General features: G+C 37.6%; 1 protein-coding gene across 1 annotated transcript in view; it reads left to right on the top strand.

The window, feature by feature from the left end:
- Positions 1-22,383, top strand: part of CC2D2A (coiled-coil and C2 domain containing 2A) — a 45,903-nt gene that overhangs the window by 9,744 nt on the left and 13,776 nt on the right. The window contains exons 8-21 of the mRNA XM_042872001.1: positions 1,174-1,305; positions 1,409-1,618; positions 3,113-3,213; positions 6,658-6,798; positions 7,190-7,346; positions 8,061-8,293; positions 9,192-9,369; positions 11,321-11,477; positions 12,539-12,686; positions 15,132-15,270; positions 15,954-16,157; positions 18,566-18,658; positions 20,001-20,092; positions 21,458-21,625. Of these exons, the coding sequence (XP_042727935.1) occupies positions 1,174-1,305; positions 1,409-1,618; positions 3,113-3,213; positions 6,658-6,798; positions 7,190-7,346; positions 8,061-8,293; positions 9,192-9,369; positions 11,321-11,477; positions 12,539-12,686; positions 15,132-15,270; positions 15,954-16,157; positions 18,566-18,658; positions 20,001-20,092; positions 21,458-21,625 (2,153 nt within the window). The remainder of the gene's footprint in view (positions 1-1,173; positions 1,306-1,408; positions 1,619-3,112; positions 3,214-6,657; positions 6,799-7,189; positions 7,347-8,060; positions 8,294-9,191; positions 9,370-11,320; positions 11,478-12,538; positions 12,687-15,131; positions 15,271-15,953; positions 16,158-18,565; positions 18,659-20,000; positions 20,093-21,457; positions 21,626-22,383) is intronic.

Here is a 22,383-nt window from a genome sequence, read left to right as displayed (position 1 = left end):
TAAATATAATTTAATGTTTTAATAAGAAGGGAGCTAGTGGTGTGTATAAAGACAAAATCAGGACTGGGCACTGTAGTGATGTAGTGTGATCATAACAAAAGCAGTGTGGAATATCATCTGTGTTCAGTAAAGGTAACATGGGTGATGTACCTGTAGAAATTTATTGATCAGACTGTAAGTGTAATTAGATGTTATGTAAATTATCTGGTTGTGTTTAAGATTTATGGAGTAGCTGATAGGATAGCCTGAGAAGGTGCTTTAGTAGGTTTTATGCTGTACTGAGTGGTGTGTAGGTTAGTATGCATTCAAACTAGAGCATAGCAGTTCCTCCCTATATTTTCTTATAGTTCATAGAATAACTGAAGTTGGAAGGCACCCAGAAGGTTCACTGAGTCACTTCTTCAATTGTCAGAAGTGATCATGGCACCAAGCCTTTATGAAGTTCTTTGACTTTCTCCTGTGCTAGGAAAGGCTCTTTCATGAAGCAGTTCAGGTCTAGAATTGATGACTGTTTGTTTTCAACCACTTCGTTTTCTGGATTGCTTTACTGTGTGATTTACATCAGTGTATTTGGCTCTAGCTAGAAGCAGCTTAAAACAGGTGTGCATAAGAGGGCAGCCTAGCATCTTTCAGCAACTGCACTGGTTTAAACTTTACTTGGATTCTATTCATGACAGCAAAGAGATGAATTAGGTCAGTGGTTCATCTGTGAAGTGTGGATAGCAATCATCACCTCATCTGCTTTTATAGATGCTGCTCCTTAATTAATTTGGGTTTCAGGTTCTAGACTAGAGAAGTTGAGAGATGTATGGAGAGAGGATCGCTCTGAGCTGTTGTTTAGTTTTATGATTCTTTGCCTTATAATTTTTATATTCCAATTTAAAGATGTGGGTGGCAGTTGAAACAACAATTCTTTGAATTCTAGCCATTTAAGAAAATACAATGTTTAAATATGAAGTGTTGTTGATTTTTTTTTTTCTTTTCTGAGTCAGTTAACATTCAACATTGAAAGAAAAAAGTAAATATATTTGAGCAAGCTCTCGGTTCTGTGACTCTGTGGTTCTAAAGCTTATCTTTAGTCAGAAATAGTTCATAGTCACCTTTTCTTTCATAGTTGTTTTTTACAAGTCATTTAGATATGGAAGAAACAATATATTTTATCTTTGTTTGTAGGGGAAAGAGTGGTTTGGTGATGATGGCAGAATCTTAGCATTGCCTAATCCAATTAGACAGTCTTCCACTAGGCCTCCAGTATTCTCATTGGAAGAAGGCATTGTACCAGAACTTGAAACAATCTATAGAAAGGTAGGTATTTTTAATTTATGTTGTTATTGGGAGCCTCAACTATTTTACAGTTTAAGTCTTGGAACTTGTAAATCCATTTATTTATTTATTTATTTCCTTTCAGGCAATAAAAACAACAGCTGCCAATCAGTATCTCGTTGGACCTGGAGATTTTCAGGGGCCCTTTCAACTGGATATTGATATTTCTGGACTAATATTCACACATCATCCCTGTTTCAGCCGTGAACATGTGTTAGCAGCTAAACTGGCTCAGTTATATGATCAGTATTTAGCCAGAAAACAGAAGAATCTTACCGAACTTCTCACAGACAAGGTATTTTTGGGAGACCTTGTTGTGGCCTTCTAGTACTTGAAGGGAGTGTATAAACAGGAGGGGGAATGACTGTTTAAGTGGGTGGGTGGTGATAGGACAAGGGGGAATGGTTTTAAACTGAGACGGGGGAAGTTTAGGTTAGATACTCGGACCTTTTGGTCCTCATTTTGGAATCAGTTATTCTTTGTTTCAAAATCTGTCTTGAAATCTTCTTTTTCTTCAAGTGCCAATGGGATTCATTTGTAGTACGTATGCCAATGTATGTTTTCAGTGATATGCTCACTTGTCTTTATTTGTACGATCTCTCTAGTTTGTTCAGTTTGTTTAAACAGACTGTTCCTTGATTGTAATTTTGTTGCTCCTACTTTGGTTGTATTTGCTTTCATTTCCAGCAGATCTGCTAGCCATTCTGATTTTACATTCAGTATTATCAACACTCAGAGAAACTACAACAATGTGACAACTATTTATTTCCTATCACACCACTCTTTCTTATATTTATCTCCTGTAGTCAGTCTTCTGTGTTCTTTTGTCTTCACAGCCGTGTATAATTTTTGGACAGCTGCTTTAGGAGAATGCATCTTGTATTTACTCACTTCATGAGGAGATCTCATCACTGTTTATAAATATCAAAAGTGTGGAAGACAAATGGATGGGGCCAGGCTCTTTTTAGTGGTCAGCAGTGACGGGGGTAACAAGCAGTAACTGGAACACAGAAAGTTGCATAGAGATGTGAGGAATAAATTGTTTATTGCAAAGATGACAGAACGTTGGAACAGGTCTCTAGAAAGAGTGTGGAGCCTCCTTCTCTGGAGATACTCAAGATGTGCCTGGACCCCTTCCTGTGTAATCTACTGTAGGAAATGTGCTTTAGCAGGGGGGTTGGACTTGATGATCTGCAGAGGTCCCTTCCAACCCCTGTAGTTCTGTTGAGCATATCTTCTAATGGTAATTGAAGGTGGGGCCCCTTGTAATCAAAATGTGGTTTCAGAAGTATATTTGAACCCAAACTGTTGTTCCCAGGCCTGTCTCGTCTTCAAACCTTCGGGTCTTTCAGTTGTAAAATGCAGTATGTTACACTTAAATTTTTTTGTGCTGTTGCCCAGCTTCTGTAACTCACTCATCGTATCCCCTCATTCTTCTTGTTTCTTCACTTCCTGGACTTACCTTTAGTGGTACATTTTCATCCCAGTGAGCTCTTGTAGAAGCTTTTGTTTTGTTGTGGGTGTTTGTTGGTTTTTTCTGTGCTCACCTTTTTATTTGTTTTTCTTCTCTTTGCTGAGCTCTCAGAATCTGTCTTGCCCCTTTGTCTAGGTCTGACACAGTGGTACAAGTCTCTAGGGACCCAAATTAGAATTTCACCTTAAAAAATCAGACGTAGCAGAACCACAATTTTCTAATTAAAGAAGCAGGACATTCAGAGGTGTATTGTACTGTATGCCTCATAAATGTCATGTTCTCTGTTAATTCTTTTTTTTTTTTTTTTCATTTAAGCTGCGTGCTTTGAGGAATGCTGTGCAGCGTAGTGCTGACAGTGCTGGTGCTTCTGGTCCTACAGCACAGCAGAGCATACCTGAATACAAAATTGAAATCAGGTAGGTATGGATTTGTTAACTCAGTGCTTTCAAAAACTGTATTCCTCTTCTGTTCAATGCTGGATCAGAATATAATTTATGCTGAACTTTTACATTCTTGGAAATGGCTGTAGAAGAATTTTGAAGGCATAAGAAACTTTATCAATAAGTTGAGTGAAAAAACATGAAGAAAATACAGCATGGGTAGAAATCTTATATTCAGAAGTAGTCTAATTTGATTACCTCTTATTAGTTACTTAGAAATTACTGATGTTCTTTGCACAATTAAAGTTTGGTTAAAATAAGGTCAGCTGATGCATGGAAGCTGACGCAGTACTGCAAGTGACGAGCAGATGTTTGAACAGACAAAAAAGCTTGGTTTTTTTCCATCTCCTTTGTTCTCATTACACAAGGCACTTGGCATCAAAACTGTTCTCTTGATTCACTGTGCATTTTTAGGTGTGTTGGTCATCTTTAGTTCTTTTTGCCAGTGGGTTAATATAAAATGGTGGAGTTTTCTTTTACAATATTACAGTTATTGTTCTTGGACAGTAACTGGATAGCAAAAGTATCTTCCAGTTTTTGGCTTGGTAGTGAAAGTTAGTATTTATTTTGGCAGCTAGTGAGCCATAAGTATAAGCAGCATGATAAAAACTAAATTATTTTGGAAATCTAAGCTGAGCAGCCTTTTTTTTACTAGTACGTAGGTCGCTCTGGAAGTAATGCTTCCTATTTATTTCCTTGGAACCTAAAACATACGAAGAACACAATAGCACTCTGAGGGAGAAAATTCTCTGCTACAAAATGCTATTTTTCAACATAGTCAATTTGTATGGATGAGCTGATCAAGGTGCTCTTCATCTTGTGAAGAGGTGTGACTGCTGTGCATGGCTGTCTGGAATGTGCCTTGTCTTTCATGTTGCTGTCACCACTGCTGAAACATACCTACTGCCACACTGTGCTCACATCTACTGTTTGGTCTCCATAAACGTTCAGCAAGTGTCAGTGAGTGTCAGCAGGTTTGTTTGTCCATGGAGGAATTGAGTTCCAAGAGCCTTTGCTTCATCTGCACTGCCATGTCAGGGGCCCTTTTGTCAAACTGCCCCTCTGCTGCCATCTGTCACACAGCAACAAAATGGAGTATTGGTGGGAAGGGTCAACTGCTACCACCCCACATTCACCTCTGACATCATGGGCCAACACAGTAGAATAGGGGGCCGTTACTTCTGGAATCTGAAAGTTTATCAAAAGTGTGAAACTGGGCAATAACAATTTAAAAAACAAACAAAAAAACCACCAAGTCCAAAATGTTATAGTGGATCACATAAGTAAAGTTTATAATACAATTTGAATTAAAATCCACATTCTTTTTTGAATCACAATTCTGCTATGGGTCGTGGAACATTCACCAGCTTATACTTACATATCCACACTACTCTTAGCTTGGGAGTTGCTTCTTCATATTTTCATCCTTTATGTATGCTGACTTGCCATGTATTGTTATCTGTGCAGGACATACTGGAGTATATTTATACTGTATTGTTCATACTGAAGGACAAAGTTTCCCATTAAAAAAAAAATTTTATTAATATTTCAACATGTCTGATAGGAGCAAAAGGTGTGTAGTTGCCATGCAATACCTTAGAGACAGGAGCTCTCACCAGGGAAAGCGGTTCAGAAATAAGAGGGCTCACTATGAAAGGGTGGCTCTTGTATTCTGGGCACCAACCCTGAGCCTTGTTTGGTTGTTAATTCCAATTAGAGAATTCCTTCTGGATATCTTAAGATTTTCTAGCTCTTGTGTGCTTGCTTTAGCTTAATGTCACACTATTATGAATCAGGAGAAACTTGACTGAAATCAATGAGATCAGTGTTGTGGAAGTAATGAGAGATGAGCTTGGCTGGGGTTACTCTTGGGCTTTCATATCTGCAATTCTTCTTGGCAACAGCTCTGGTGGAAGATGTTACACATGAGGCTCAGGTAAGCTCAGCAGTGTTACTGTCCTGCTTTTTCACCTAACTGGCAGCACGTATGTAGGTAAAAACATCTGATCTGCTTTGTCTTAGTTTTAGGATTTCATTTCCCTGAAGATCAGTGTGGCGTACTCTTGAAAAACTGCAGATGTGAAGAGAGTGTAGCACGGAAAATAATCTTTATAATACTTCCTCCACCCACTAATAACGTAATTGCTGTGTTCTCTTCACTGTCTAAACATCAGAGCTGTAGTTTTCCGCTGATTTGAGCAAGGAGTGTCACCTAAGTGCAGAAAAGCTTTGCAAATGAGCAATTTCAGCCCTTCTGTTTCCATTTGATGAAGAGGAAATCATTATATGCTTCAGATTGAAGGTTTCCTGCTCTTCTGGCTGATGTATTTCAGAAGAGGGGATTCTCTACCGAAAGGTCCTGCTTTCCACGTAGAATAAATTACATAGGCATAATTACTGACTGCTGTGTTCCTGCTGTCTTTAAGCGTCTTCTTGTCTTCTGGCTTCATTTTGTAGAACAGAAAAGAAAGGGATTTCTAGCTACATGGATAAGTAATAACTGCTAGCTAATGAAATTAAGGAGTTGCTCATCTTACTTTCCAAAAAGTCTGTTTATTTCAACTTCTGTTTACTGTTTTTGCTACCTCTGCTTGTGCTTTTAAATAATGTGTTCTGTGTTACTTCTCTGAGCTGTAACTCAGACTCCCTTTCTTCCATGCTCTCCAAGTATTACAAGTGATAATGTTGCAGCTGACATCTTATTTTCTTTCTTTTACCCCACGTGACTGGTACTGGGCATGTTTAGCTATCAGAATAGTACTGGAAAAAGTCTGTTGTTGTTCTTGACATCAGACTGTGTTCATCATTAAAGGTGCTAATGAATATCTGTTCTACAAACGTTTTGGAGGGTAGAAATATTGAAATACCAAGTCTGAGGCAGAAGAGCCCTCTTAATTTTTGCTTGTGTGAAGAGTCTTGTAGGGCTACTTGGGTTACTTTAGACATTACCACATTACTTCATCTTTATGAGTGCTTTTTAGTGGAACTAGAAGCATGTTAAGTCATATAAAACATAATAAAACATATTTTGTAATGTATGATTCTAATACGCATTACTTCATAGCAGCAGCATTGGTTTCCTGGGCTGTTGTTTACAGGCACTGACTTTAAAATGCTTTTAATGATATACAGCTGTAATAAGCATTTCAGAAGACTTAGAAGCCTCTAGAGAATGAACTGTAATTGAAATCAGCTTGTCCAAAGTTCATGAGACTAGAGCCTAGAGTATTGATAGTGAAGGAAACCAAATCCTGTCATCTTTAAGTTCATCTGGTTTTTATGTGCCTTGGATTTAAACTACTGCAGCCATCAATCACATTGAAAACCACATCAATTGGCTTTTGGTATCTAAGCTTTTCACTGTATTGTTCCACTGAGTTATATAAGTCTGATTTTGTACATATGTTTGTATATTTCTAGGCAAACCAGAAGACTTCGTGATGCTGAACAAGAAAAAGATAGAATGTTGCTTAAAAGTATTGTAAAAGTTTGGAAAGAAGTGAAATCCCTCCGTGAATTTCAGAAGTTCACTAACACACCCATGAAGCTTTGTTTGAGGAAGTATGTTTTGATAACATTCTTTGTATTTCATTTGCCAGCAGTGAGCTTTCAGTGAGATGAGCTGTTTTGGGATGTGAAGGGTGCAAAAGTAAGGATTTGAGTAGTCTGTCACTGGTTGGGCTTGCCAGCCTTGGAGTAGGGAGGAATGTAATGACTGTAACAAAGTGAAACTTCTAAGGTCTAACAAGTAAAGAAAAAGTCATTAAATTCATTTTGGATGGCAGCTGTCTGCTGTCAACTCTTGTAGACTGTGCTAGTACTTGTTAAGATGCCATGCTTTTGATATAATAGAATTAATTCATGGAGAAGTGGACTTATGCTATGTATGTGATAATCTTTTATGCAGTGTTTACATTAATTTATGCATCATGTTTATGCAACTGCTTTGAAGGGAAGAAGTTGATCACAGATCTGATGAGAAAGCATATGAAGCAGAAATTCAGGCTGAGATAAGTGAATTACAGGAAGAATACATGGAAGAATATGAAAAGAAAATGGAGGAGTATAAAACTGAGCTACAAGAGTGGAAGTCCTGGAAGAAGGCACAGGTTTGTTTAAATCATTGTTGACATCATTGCTTCACAAAAATTAGAGTATTACTAAGTATATTCAAAGCTTATCCTTATAATACAGAGAAAAGTCACAGAATAGGCATGACTAAATTTTCTGACGTATTTGGATATATCCTGTCTATGTATAACATGCTAGTGAATTGCATGGTGTGGTTGGTTTGGATTGGCTGAACATCCAGGTAATCTGTATCTGCATTGTATTCTGCTCATTTGCTTTTGTATCTGGTGTAGAAGGAGGGCCTCATTTTGCATTAAGGTGCTGCTAAGCTAAGAACTTACTACTGCACGTGTGTTCACTTTGTCCATCTGTGCCAACAATGCATCGCAAAGAACTGTAGCTGCTATTTGAGTAACCTTTCTTCACTCCCAGCAGAGCACACATGGTAACTTTGAAAGAGATATCTGCTGCTAACCAAAGCATACAAGAAACAGTTGCTGTGTATGTTAAACGTTAAGCAAGTGTTTTGTTTGAAGAACATCATGTTCTTGAAGCCTATCAGTGGAATGCATTGCTGAATTCCAAATCTGAAGCAGTACTACAGAATAAAAGAAGTCTTCTTTCTGTGCAGTGATCTATAAAATTACACCATTATTTCCTGTTCAGCACATGCTGTGAATCAAGAAAGCGAGAGAAAAAAAGCTACACTGATCAAAGTAGTACAGGTGGAACATTATTATTTCTGTATGCAGAAGTCCAAAAAGAAAAAGAAGAGGAAAGACCTTCAAGAAGAAGAATCAATAGAAGATTATGATCTTGGTGAAGAACCTATGAAACCCATCCCACCTAAAATGATCGATAGCCTGGAGATAGAGCAGCAGGTTAGAGAAAAAGCTAACAACTTCAGAAGGAAACCTGGAGAGCCTGCTTTAATTCCTGAACTAGTCTTGTCAGGAAGCGTAACTCCAAGTGAGCAGTGTCCTCGGTAAGATAAATGTTGTAATACACTCCTTACAGTGATCACCCACTGTTATTTATTTTATTCTTACCTCTGCAACTTCTAAAATGTGTGCTTGCCATTCTGTTTATCTTAATGATTAAAACTTCTGCTTCTGAAGCTGATATAACTTAATTGTTTTTCAAGTCAGATGTAAACTTATACATACTGGCTTGGAGAATGCATAACTACCCATTCACTTTGAACCTTCTGATGTTTCTTGAGCACCTTTGTAGGACAGTGGTGTATGTAAAGAAATCAGTTGTGGTTTTGTGGTGGTGCTTGTAGATGAGAGTGTAGGTTGCTTAGGACACTACCACTCTTCCTGGCTACTCCTTCATACCAGGTGCTGCAGCCAACAGAGAGGAGAAAGATGTCGTGTAGTTACCTAAAGATTTCACTGTGGATAAAATAAATACTCTTTTGTATTACTGTCTGCATTTACACAGGCAGTACATCTGACAAATTGAAGTCATTTAAAAGCTGTTTCTTTTCATCATAATTTAGTAAATAGCCTCATCAGGGAGTAGGGCTTGGCTGTTCTGTTCCTTGTGACTGAAACTTTAAGAATCTTAATGCACTGTGATAGCACATCCTGTATCCTGGTGGAAGGAAGCAAGGAGACTGTTTCCTTAAATATCTCCTATTATATGGAGGTAGAGGTTGTGGATCTAATATTCTACCTGTTTGCTTTTAAATAAGCTTTAAATAATTAATGAGAACATAAAGTGCTGAATTATAGATCTTAACTCAGTGGTGTTTTTAGAAGAATTCCGTTTTCGTGCAGTTGACTTCCATTTCCCATTGAGGCATCAGATTCTCATTAAAAATAAAAAGTATAGATGTTATTAAAGCTGTTCTCACCACTCGTTTGACACATTTACAGGGCAGAGGTTTTACGACGGGAAGATGTAAACAAACGCTCAGCATTTATAAAAGTCTTTTTCAACTCCAAAGAAGTGTCAAGGACTGTTACTCGGCCACTAAGTTCAGATTTCAGAGTTCACTTTGGACAGATTTTCAATTTACAAATATTCAACTGGCCAGAGAGTTTGAAGCTACAGGTGGGTAATGATTTTGTAATAGTGTTTTTTGAAAAGATAATATGAAGTGCAGTTCCTTCTGTAATGCTTGTGTTTTGCTCTGCAGCAGTGCTGGAGAGAAGGATCCTTTCTAAATTATCCATCTTTTGTAGCCTTTCTTTGTTTTTCTAATAGCAGAATTTTCAGCTTTGCTGCCACATTTCTGATACTTGCGCTAAGATTTTATTATTGTTATTATATTTCTTTTAAACTTTTGATCTGGCTGTTGTGACCAACGAAGATTTGTTCTCCAAGTAATACGTGTAATACATATCTGTTACTGTGTATATACATGCCTATAACGTGACTGTGAGCTGCATTGGGGGAAGCTAGTAATTGGGGCATGATTAAATATGTTAGCAAAGCAGCTGTTTTAGAAAACCTGATCTGCATTGCAGGTAAACTTTCCAAAATATTCTTCTTAGTACACTCTTATCCACATCATAAAAACAGCATAACATTTATTGGGAAAGAAAAAAAACAGCTCAGTATGAGTAACTTCATTATTACTCTCTTGACCAAATTAAGTGCAGTGAAGTCCAAAGAAAAAAAAAATAAAACAACCCAAACAAACAACCATGAAAGCACAGCCAAAAAAATTCTACCTCTTATAAGAAGTATGAATTAATGAATTAGTCTGTTGATTGCTTTCTTTTTTTGTCAGGTAACTTCTTACTGGCAGCTTGGAGGAGGGCGTATAGCCCTCACCTATCAACTTGTGTAACACACAGCACAAGAGGCATGAGAAATACCATCTGCTTTGCTTTAAAAACATTTAAACAGGGACTAAGAAATTGCTCTTGAGCCCTCCGTGTCTGAAACTGGCCAGGAAAGAGCAAGGCAGCCTGCTGTTCTGCCAGAACTGAACTGTGTGCCTTGCTTGGTCTGTCATGAGACAGTATCCATGATGCCAGAATCCCTTATGCCAAGCAGATGCGTGTTGTACAGTGATGCTCTTTAAAGCCCATAGTTTGCCATACATCAGCCAGCAGTGTGCGCTTGCAGCCCAGAAAGCCAGCTGTGTTCTAGGCTTCATTAAAAAAGGGGTGGCCAGCAGGGAGAAGGAGGTGATTGTGAGGCCCCATCTGGAGTACTGCTTCCAGGCCTGGGGCCCCCAGTACAGGAAGGATGTGGAACTCTTGAAGTGGGTCCAGAGGAGGGCACTAAGATGATCAGAGAGCTGGAGCACCTCTCCTATGAGGAAAGGTTGAGGGAACTGAGCTTGTTTAGCTTAGAGAAGAGAAGGCTCTGGGGAGACCTCATTGTGGCCTTCCAGTACTTGAAGGCAGCCTGTAAATAGCAGGGGGAACGGCTGTTTTCAAGGGTGAATAGTGATAGGACAAGGGGGAATGGTTTTAAACTGAGACAGGGGAGGTTTAGGTTCTAGATATTAGGTTTAGGTTTTTAGTTATTAGGAGGAAGTTTTTCACACAGAGGGTGGTGATGCACTGGAACAGGTTGCCCAAGGAGGCTGTGGATGCCCCATCCCTGGAGGCATTCAAGGCCAGGCTGGATGTGGCTCTGGGCAGCCTGCTCTGGTGGTTGGTAACCCTGCATGTAGCAAGGGGGTTGAAACTGGGTGATCATTGTGGTCCTTTTCAACGCAGACCATTCTGTGATTCACATACGTGTATGTTAAAAAGGTGAGGGGGATATAGTACTAAGAATTCAGTCTGAGTTAGCTGTTGGTAATTGTAATGTCTACTAATTATATATTTTAAAAAGCAAACGAATTTAGTTGCTTCAAATAAATTATTTAATGCTTAAGTCATTACAAAGCCTTTTGTCCAAAGCTGTAAAGCTCGAACTTGTATTTGGTCATGATTATATTAATTAACAATGTTTTTGCTTCCTTCAGCTTTCAACTTCTTACCAAAACATTGTGAAGAATTTATTCATTTATTTATTTGTCTGTCACCATGGATTTTTCTAGATCTATGAAACAACGGGGCTGAGCAGTACCACCTTGCTGGCCGAAGTTTTCATACCTGTACCTGAGACAACAGTTCTGACAGGCAGCGCTCCCATGGAGGAGATAGAGTTCAGCAGCAATCAGCGTGTGATGCTGGACCATGAAGGAGTTGGGAGTGGTAGGGAACGTCACTTTTCTTCAATTCAGTACTTCAGTGCTGCTCATTTTGCTGAAACCATGTAGAAGTAACATGCTGGCATAATTTTCAGAGTAAATTCAATTAACACCAATGTGTGTGTTTATTACTTGGCTTATAGTATTAGAGAAGCTCTACTAACTTTAGAAGTTGTGTGGTTTTTTTAATTGTTTATTTAGTACTTCAGTAGTCAGGCCTCTGACAGTGCAGAGCAAGCATATGGTATTAATCAGCATAGCTGCAGCAATTTTGACACTTCAAAGCACTGAAGAACTGACTGTATAAGTGTATGTGCAGATGAAGTCTGTGGTATAATGACATCCTGTAAAACATTTGGCCATTGGGATTTCAAAATGGAAAATTAATATGAGGGAGAGGTAGGAAAAAGGAGAACAAGAACAGTGTAACATGCAGAACTTTTAGTTTATATAACATTTGAACTGCATTGTGGGGTAACTGACACATAAAGGTACTATCCATGAAATACACATAGAAATAGAGCAGAACAACAACTAAAAATTCGTCAAGAAGAGCATTATGAAAGGAATATTTTTACAACACATTTGTGTATAAATGTCATTAACTGTGATGACTGCATACACAGTTGTGTACCACAGGCCTCTAGGACTGACGTTTCAGATATGCGTAATTCTTTTGACTGTGAATTTCTGTCTCATTAATAAAACGAATACATACACTGGATCTGAAAATTACCAGAAATGTGAAATAGCATGCATCTGTGAAGGAAAAGAAAAAAAGCTTTGCCTTACCCTTCAAGACCCAGTGTTTCTTTGTGGTGTAATGGAAAGCCTTTCTGTAGGCAGAATGGAATCTTTCTCCTTTGTGGAGTGGAGTTCATCTCTGCAGCCTGCAACGGAGTCGTGTTGTTTCATGTAACCTGTGCATTTATACAGAAGGAGTAATTTCATTACTTATTTTTGGGAAGCATTTTTAAAACTATCTAGACACTGTTTGAATGGATAAATATGCTGTGGATATAATATAAACATACATAAATATATTACTTGATTTTCCCTCAATAGATGTATCCTTTTCATTTGAAGCTGATGGTAGCAATCAAATGACTTTAATGACTTCTGGGAAAGTATCTACTAGTGTTTCTTGGGCAGTTGGAGAAAAAGGAATCCCCCTAATTCCTCCAGTATCTCAGCAAAACACAGGAATTCCAAGGTAATGTGATAAGGATTCTCAGTGATGCCTGGAAAACTGTTACAACCACTATTTCATGGAATAGAGGGTTTCCATAGTCAAGAATAGTCATAGCTTTTTTCCTTCAGTTTAGGTACTTTATTCTGCACCTGCGGATGTTTTATGTGACACATTTTGGTAAAACAAATGACATTTCTAACTGAAGTCCTTTACTTTGTTACTTATGGGCAATGTTAAACAAGCTGATTAAATTCATTTTTATGGTACTCAAAGACATAGCTGTAGTCCAGATTTTGCTTTATATTGGTAAGGAACTTTCCAGTCGTTTTTTGCAAAGAACGGAAGCTTCACCTTTTTCTTCTACAGAGTGCATTTGGGGTTCTGGGACACGTGTTATAAATGCAGTTTTTCCAACTAATGATAAAAACTGTAGTATGGAAACAGTACAAGTTAATAAATTAGCTTTAAGAAAGAAGTTAGGAAGTTGTCACATCTGTATCATTCCAAGATGATACTTTTTTAATGAATTTTGTCTCATCAGAAGTGTGTTGAGCTGCAGAAATCAATATGTTAACATATTACTCCACTCAAAACATTCTGATTTGCCCTGTGGCTTCATGTTGGACGTGGTAGTTTACTTGTCCATTTTACTGTTGCTATTTTTTTTGTATAATTCTGATAAAATCATAAAGTATGCTTTTGTAATGAGCTCAGGTAACTTCACTGTGAAGCATTAAGAATTTTATCATACTTACTAAACTGACAAAGTAATTTTTCCAGCTGATTGGATTTTACCAGATTTTTTTTTATTTAGAAGCTAGACCACTTGCATCACTTTTATACTATTTTTTTATTCAAGCTGCAGCCATTTGAATAATTGGCTGCTCAGCAGATAAATAAGTTGCTGACTTCGATGAGACTAGAATAGATAAGGTAAGAACTATAAAGATGCATTTCCAAAGGCTGACTTCAAACTTGACAGACTAAAATTACAGTAGTTTGTCGCTGTAGCAAATGGGGAAAATTTAGAGGGATGTTCAGTGTAAAACGCTCTTATTTGGATCACCTTTTAGAAATGAACACAGTCTGTGACTTTCCACTGTCTGCTGTGAAAGTCTGATGCAAGATTTTCCTGCCTCAAGTTAGTCTTTGCCTGCTGGCTTTTCAGCTCAACTGTGATTCAGTGTATATTTGTTCAAGATGCTCTAATGTTAAAATCTTAACGTTGCTGCTGTAGCTGCTACTGCAGTAACTGCTAGGTATGGTGGCTGGTTCTGACCAAGCTTGAGAATGATCTGTAAGTTATTAAAACATTCTTAAAAATAGAATACTTAGATAAGTAGAAAGCAAGGACCCCTAACAAGAACAAGGCCACCATCCACATTCTGTGGTATACAGCTAATGAGCATGTAGATATGCAAGTCTTTGTACAGATGCCTTCCTGACTACCTCCCACACTTGACTACTGTGAATACAAGTAGGTGAGTACAAGTGAGAGGCCAAGAACAAGCCAGCACAGTGCACTCAGTGCCAGGCAGCACATGGCCCTACAGGATCTGAACGTGGCAGGCAGAGCAGGGTGGCAGCAGTTCCAGACCTGGCAGGAAGGTGAATTAGGTTCAGGTTCTGTCTAGAAATGCTGTTCTGGAGACAGACCAAAGATGGGATTTTAGACACTGAGTCAACAGGGGCTATAAATCTGGGAAGTTCCCTTAAGTATGGGTTGTCACAGTATGTTAGGTGCACTCGCAGAAATCATGAAAGTATTACTTTCTAGTAATTAGAAACATGCGATAGTGTAGATGTGTTTGAATTACTGAGTACCTTCAGTCATGGAGAGTGTGCAAAAACATTTTGTATTTGTGGAAATGTAGTCAAATTCAGTGTTTCAAATGGGGCTGTAACTGAGTAAAAGTTTTCTGCCGTGAGAAAGCTTGTATCGAAGTTTGTTTTAGCAGTTCCTGCGTCTTTCTGCCTCACTTTCCCTAGTAGTTCACCATTCCCTCAGCTGCATAGCTTTACTTTTGCGTCTGCATGTCTTGGAAGCAGAATCACAAAACCTATGCAGGTTTTAAAGATGTTTCTTCTGTATCGCAGCTGTTTGAAGAGTTGATTGTGTGGTTGTGTTTTTTTTCTGGTGTTTTGTTAATTTTTGTTTGCTTTGTGTACAATTAATTTAACTTCAGTCAGTTGTTCTACACTGTACTGGCAGAAGGAATTACTTCGTTTCAGCTGAAGTGAAAAATGGCATAGCACCATAAATGAGCAGGTAGGGGAGTGGATAGCAAGATTTCCTTGAGTGAGAGGTTTATAGTTTAAGAGTTGTGTAACGGAATTTATTTTCAGGTTACAGGGGTTTCTTACTAGTTTTGTTTTTGTTTTTCCAAGATTGCTTTAAATATATTTTTTCTTATTAAATGTTTTAGGTGGAATCATCTAATACTAGTTCTGTCTGTTGTCTTTTAGTGCTTTAAAAAATCTTGATGCTATTGCATCCATTGGCACGTCGGGCTTAACTGACATGAAGAAATTGGCTAAGTGGGCAGCAGAAACAAAACTTGATCCAAATGACCCAAACAACGCAGCTCTGATGCAGATGATTATGGTAAGTGGCTTTTTCAGAGCTGTAGGGTAATAGAGCTGTGAAACACCAGTTCCAGTTTAAGTTTCTGATGAATGTACTTGTGTCAATGTTAAGAAGCATATTAAAAATATGCTTCATTAATCCATTAGTTCAGTAGATATCTAGTGGTGAAAAATAGATATTAAAGAATATGCAAGCTGATTAATTACATACCTAAATGTAAATATAATATAATTTTTTTTTTCTTTAAGGTGCAGGAGTTTTCTTCTGCACTTGTATGTATTAAATAGGAATTTGCTCATCAGTCAAGGCTGCACAAATTTTAGTTTATTGCAGAAGCTGAGACTTCGCTAAACGTCACATTGGAGAGGTGCTTATGTAGCTGAAGTTGTGTAAAAGAATCACCTTTTCAGTACAGTTTCCTGGATCACTCTGCTGTGTTAGAATTTTGTTACCCTTCAGTGTTCTATGTGAGGGGAGATAGCATTTTACAGTATTCCAAAGGGTATTCTGTGTCCTCATTCTTTGCCCTACAAAAGGCTGCTTTAAAACATTGCACATTTTGTTCTCAATTTGATCCATCTTAACTGCTTCTGCATAGAACAAGAACATTCTTGCAATATGCATGTGAGACTCTACAAGAGTTATTTTACAGACTTCTTTTCCTTTGTACAAAAGGAGTAATAACTTTTTGCCTGATTTAGATCGCTAGTAGTGGAGAGGCCAATATTCCTGATTTCTTCAGACTGGAACAGTTGCAGCAAGAATTTAACTTTGTTTCTGATGAAGAATTTAATAGATCAAAGAGATTCCGACTCTTGCAGCTCAGGAATGAGGAGGTGGCAGAGTTCCGAAACTATAAGCAAGTCCCTTTACATGAACGAGAAATCAGTGAGAAACTTTTCCAGGTAAGTTGTTATCTGAAACTGTATCAAGTATGTCAACCTCTAGTAAAACATCCTCTTTCTTTTCTAGTTCTGATGTTAATATTTGACTTGCAAGTCAGTTAGGCCCTTAAAGAATGTACAGCTCTGCTGACATTTAAAAAATGGGAATTATATTCTGTCAGGTTTTTTTTCTGGTGTTATTTTAATCTAATTAAGAAAGCTTCCTTCAAAGGAAATGGTTGCAAGCTATATTGTGGAAGCAAAAGAATATAACAAAGCAACTACTGTAGGCAACAAATGTTCTAAAATAGTTTCTTTTAAAGGTGATTTCAAATACAGAATGGTAGTACAGAGGTTGTTCAGGTTTATGCTTATTAGTTCTTTACTATTCTTCACTTCATGGGGCTCAAGCGGTGATGCTGAGTATTAAAACCTTTTTACGTTTTACTCCAGTTCATGTTGCAATTACTTCTGTTTGGGTACGTTTTTTCCAGTTAACAGACAGGCAAGGACAGGGTGGGTTAATTATCTTACTCACATGCCTTGTATACATTTGTATTGGGTTTGTACGTCAGATATATTTAATCTCAGCTCTGCTATTACTGTTAAGTCACACATTCTGGTTTTGTTCAGCAATCTGTATGACCACATAGCATTTAGTGTGTTTATTGCCTCCTCAGCATCAGAATCATCTTGAATTTTGGCAGCTGTTCCTTTGTACCTTGTATGAATTTCTTTGAACAATTCCTTTCTTCCGTTTCTTTTGGATTATATCTTTTTAAAATGTGCTTTAGTAATTCAGTCAGATCTGGCTTCTTTTCTACAAGCATTTCTCATTTTCAAATTTTATATTAGTTTTTTTACCTTCTATTTAAGAACACAGTACACCTTTGATAAAGACTTCCAGTTGATTTTTATTGACTAACTTTGTTCATTTCAATTTAAGAAATTCTTTCTTTGTTGGTTTGTTTTTTTTTCCCATTAAGAGTGAGCTGAATTAAACCCATGGTCAGTTGTGCCAAGTTCACTTTATATGACGTGATCTTCAAAACTGAGTTTTAAAGTGGTATTTTTCCTAGTTGGTTGACTAGCTGTTCGGCAAAGAAATATAAAAACTTGTAGAATTTTGGAAATACTGTGGAAAGCATTGTCTGGTGTTCATCATCCTGTTTTCCACATGATGGGGCTGTTGCCAGGACTAGGTGAGGTCAGCTATGTGTTTGGCTAGCCAAGTCTTGAGAAGTAGGAGATTCCTCAGCCCTTGTGTGTCCACCTGTTCTGGTGCTGCAGTAGCCTTCTAGTGATTGTTTGTTTGTTTGTTTTTCTGCATGTCCAACCTTTGATGTTGTATATGCTGGCTGTATTCCCTCATTGTGTTACTTGGTACTACAGAAAAGAATTTGACCCTGTCTTCTTTGCAGTTGTCCCTGCCCTAGGTGTGGGCAGATATTGGATTGCCTGTTAGTCTCTTCCTCATGAGGCAAGTCAAACCTGCTGAGTTTGTCTAATCCTAAGCAGACAAGTCTAAGAGGGGAGCCATTACTGCTTTCTTCAGGAACCTAGTGATAGGGTGAAAACAGAGCCAGTCCTGAAAGTAAATTTCACTCAGTAGCTTCTGTATGACAGCTGGGATCTGTGGCTCTAAAGCCAAACCAATCTGTGACAGCTGTGAAGCTACCAATCCTGGGACACTCTTAGACTTCAAGACTCTGTATTTTACCTGGAAACTGAGTGCTTCTAGCTTCTTTTTAATTCGTGAGATGTTCTCCTACATTTGCAAATAAAAGTTGCTTGTCAGTATTGCTTTCATTGTAGTTTTGAGGTGCAGCACGCAGTAACCATAACCCTGGATCAGTGTTCATCTCAGCCCATCAGTTGGGCTCTTCGATCAAACCTCAGGCAAATCAAAATCCTCACTTTCTCACTGTCTACAACTGAAGATTTTATTATGCTGTTGAATCTCTTTATTTTTTGAGTGCAGATTGAAAATAGCTCAGTAATTGTTTCATAGCAAAAAATTTCCCACAGTTCAAATGAAAGGTCACTTTCCACGAATCCCCTGTCTCTTCTATTTGTAAAGAATTCATCCGACTGCAGCTGCAGTTGCAGGAACCATTTCTGGTTGAAATGGAATTTCAGCTTACAAAAGCAGGTGGAAGTTCAGGTTTAGAACAAGGGAGGGAAATCTTCAAGTTATTCCAAGTGATTTAAAGCACATGAATCTTAAGGCAGTTCTCTTCTCAATGCATAGAAGTTGTGCAGTGCTGTTACTGTATACATTAGCATTAAAAATAGCCTTAAATGTCTGCCATCTGTTTTTGTTTACTTTGATCCACACATTAATATTAATGAAATATTTACCTTTTTTTTCTTGTGTTCAATAAAGCATTGGATATTTATCAAATCACAAACTGTAGTAAATATTTCAGGAATATGAGAAAAGACTACACGAGAGGGATGTGGTTGACAGTAAGCATTACCTGGATGCACGCAGAGCCGTTGTTGCCAGCTATCTGCAAAAGGTAAGCTGCAAAAATTAGAAATCCATGGTATTTCTCTAAATTATGTGTTGCTGCTGTATTTGGATGCTGAATGCTTCAGGAATGCTGAAGACAGACAGCGGCAGTGTAGAAAGGGAGATAAAGTCCCAGCCAGCCAGCAAAACTAATATTAAGGTTGATTTGGTGTTGGACAAAAAAAAATTCTTATTAGCAATAGTAGTTTCTAAAAGAATCTCATCATAAAAGACAATGGAGAGTGTTTAAATCATCAGGTCCGTGCTAAAATCCGGACGCAGTATGGTAATATCAAAAATAATTTCTAAATGAGCTGTCACATCTGTGTCAGCCCCATGTGCTTTGCATGATATTTCCTTGTGTACTGAAACATGGTTATGCAGTGCACCGGATGGCAGTACAGCAGGAGTTAAATAGCATGTAGTAACACCTCTGTTTGTCACTTAGATAAATGCAAGTGGTCTTTTTAAAATTAGCACTTGGATGTTGTATGCTTATATATGCTGTCAGATATGCTAGAAAATGAGATTGCTGGTGTTGGGTCTGAAATTCGTGTCAGTCTGAAATGCAGTCTTACTGCCACCTCAGCACAATGGATGGTTTTGCAACTTAAATGAGAACTTCTAAAGAAAGGAAAGGAGATGTGTATTGGAAGTTTTTATTACTGTCCTTCTGCAGCTAGTCTTATAATAGAGCAGTATGTAAAGACTTGACTAGCCTTAGTAGAAGGAAATAAAAGGCCAAAGGCAGTACTCCTTCACCCTGCTTCTACGTAGTTGTTAAGAGAAGAGAGGAGGGAATGCTTTCATCTCTGCTTCACTCTGTTACCTCAACACAGAAATGAAAGGAGCTAAGAATTTTTGAACATCTATTTGAAACCATAGGGTTAGTAACACAGGCCTCCCTGGTTGTCCCACAGTCCGAAGTGTTGCCTTTAATCTCTATAATAAATACTGCAGATTTCTTTGCAGTCTTTTCTGTAACTTCATGTAGGTGCCCAAAGGAGATGTCTGTCAGTGACGTTTATTGTTGAGATTGTTTCTGATGAACTGTAATCAGATACAAATTGATTTTCTGCTTTTCTGATGTATGCTTTCATATGTTTACGTGTGGCTAGCTGGTGTGTTTCCACAGAAACGTATTTGTAAAATAAGCTCATATTATGTAATGAGAGAAGAAATTGTTTCTGGTAGAAACTTTCCTTGACATGACTCTTTCAACAAAGAGGAAAAAAATAAAGAATATGTTTCTGGAATTTGGCTGTAGTAGACAAAATGCAAGTGTTTGCAGTGATTTGGGATTAGAGTTTCATTTTGTCTCTTCTTCCTCCATTCTTTCCCACTCACAGGTTCGAGAATCAGTAATTAACCGTTTCCTGATAGCAAAGCACCATTTCCTTCTCTCTGACCTGGTCAATGAAGAGGAGATTCCTACTCTGGGGTAAAGGAACTGCTTTCACTGATTCTAAGTCAGTTGCTGTAAAGTTGTCTCTGATATTTCTGTGCAGAGTCTACTGACAGGACCAACTGATGAGATACTGTATGTTTAGTGTGGTTGTTCTGTCACTGCAGCAGTGATTTTTGCTTACTTTCTGAAAGCTAACGGCATATAGAGATACGTGAGAAACGTTACTGCTTTGTGCAATGATTCCTCTAAGATTTGTTTGATTGCACATGCACTGGCTCTCAATTTTTGTTACAAATCTCATAGTTTTGAAATTTGAGTAATCACCACAATGACGATTCTTAATTGGTGTTACTGACTTAATCTGCATAAGTCATGAATAGCAGACACTTGTCTTTCTCATAGAAGTTGCTCGTGCTTCCTCTTACGCACGTCGCACTTGTTGATTCAGAACATGTTAGCTGTACTTCAGTATAAAACTAAACAGTCCCACCTGCTGGAGATGCAGAGACTTGCTCTGTGAAACAGGGCTCACGCGATGTTTTCACATTACTGAATGGAAAAACTTGAGTGAGACTGTAGTCAGCTTTTGAAGTCGCTTCAGGTCAAATGCTTGACATGTTTTCTTATTATGAATACAGATTCGTATTGGATACTGCTTGTTAATCCATGCAGTTAGTGAGTTTAAAATAAACCATTATTTGTTTAAAGTGTCTGCTTAGTTAGATTGCAGTAACTCATGGTTTTATCTTAGAAGTAATTGATGTGGCTGTTTATCGTGTGTAAGGGGATGGTGCTGTTGGCGTATCAGCTTTTGAAGTAGATTTTGGGATGTCTTCTGTCATTTAGGTATTTTTGCAGTTAATATCAGTGACGTGTAAAAACATGTATCTGCTTTTTATTCCTTTCCTATTTGTTTTTTTTCCCCTTTGGTTCTGCTTTGCCTTGGGTTATAAGTTCTGAGGGTCCAGGGTATGTTGTGGCATATTCATTCTGCTTTCTTTCTGTAGCCTATACATAGCTGTGTAATTAGATTTCTTATGTATTTCATGCAGTGGTTGTTATCATCTACTAGATACCTCGTTTATAGCTGTAGTTTAGATCTGTCCTGAATTGTCTTATTTATATCTTACCTAGTTTTGGAAATTAAAAAAAATATGAAAAAAAAAAAAAGTGCTTTTAAATTCTTTTTTTTTTTTAAGTTGGAAATAGTGAAATAAGAGAACTGGATTGCGTAGTACTAAATTATTTAAAGATTTAGACATTTCTTAGAGTTTTGTATGACACTAACAGCGTGTGTTTCCTTTTTCTGTTAGTGCGTAGTTTGCATGTGTGTCATGGAAACAAGAAAATTCTGGGTTCTGTGCAAAAATGACTGAATGTCTGTTTTATGATTGCTAGTATTTTGGGACTTGGCCTCTTTAAGCTGGCAGAGCCAAAACGACCATTAAAGCCAAGAAGAAAGGAAAGGAAGAAGGTCACAGCACAGAACTTATCAGATGGAGACATTAAGCTGCTAGTGAACATCATCAGAGCTTATGATATTCCAGTGAGAAAACCAGTCACGAGGTATGCTTCAGTGCTTGTTTTCAGTGCAGGTTTGTGCTGTGGTTTCTACTGTTTAAAGGCAGCTGAAGTTCCAGTAGCTAGTTTAGAAATTCAGCCGTGTCTGTTGTTTTGATCCTTATGATAAAATACAGAGGTTTCTCTTGTTAGATAAGCTGCTGTTTTCTAAGTTTTTAGAAGAGTATGATCATTTATCAACACCTTCAGAATTCAAGAAATGGTTTTACAACTGCATACTTGCTTAAGGAAAACAGTCTGGAGGGTAACTTACATCTTTGACAACATTGTATCATGAATAGTATTGGATTAGGTGTGTCTTAAACACTGAAGGAAATCTTAATTCATAAAATCTTAAATATAACATATATATATGTTTATATATGTTATATATATATTTATGTTATATATATTTATTTGTATTTATTATATATTATTATATTTATTTGTATATATATATTTTTATATATGTACATTTAAAACTCCATGTTTTCATTTTGTATTTACTTCCTGATTTTACAAGTGTGGTGATCTTCTCAAGAACTTCATGAACTTGGTTGTTTGAGGGAACAAATGGATCTAGGTTTGGCCCTGGCTAATTTTCAGATGATCACAGCACTTAGCATATTAAAGCAACATCTCTAAAGCCTTATGCTGTGTCAGGTAGAGATGTTTGAGTTCTGACAGTCTGGTTTAGTTTCAGAAGCAGTGTATTAGCATTGTGTTTCTTCATCCCAAAGTGAATATATCTTATGTTTAATTGG

The sequence above is a fragment of the Lagopus leucura genome, unplaced genomic scaffold (genome assembly GCF_019238085.1).
Source record: "Lagopus leucura isolate 7727_CA_CO unplaced genomic scaffold, USGS_WTPT01 Super-Scaffold_100004, whole genome shotgun sequence".
Lineage (NCBI taxonomy): Eukaryota > Metazoa > Chordata > Aves > Galliformes > Phasianidae > Lagopus > Lagopus leucura.
Note: the sequence above shows the minus strand (reverse complement) of the source record. Positions and strands in the feature narration are given on the sequence as shown.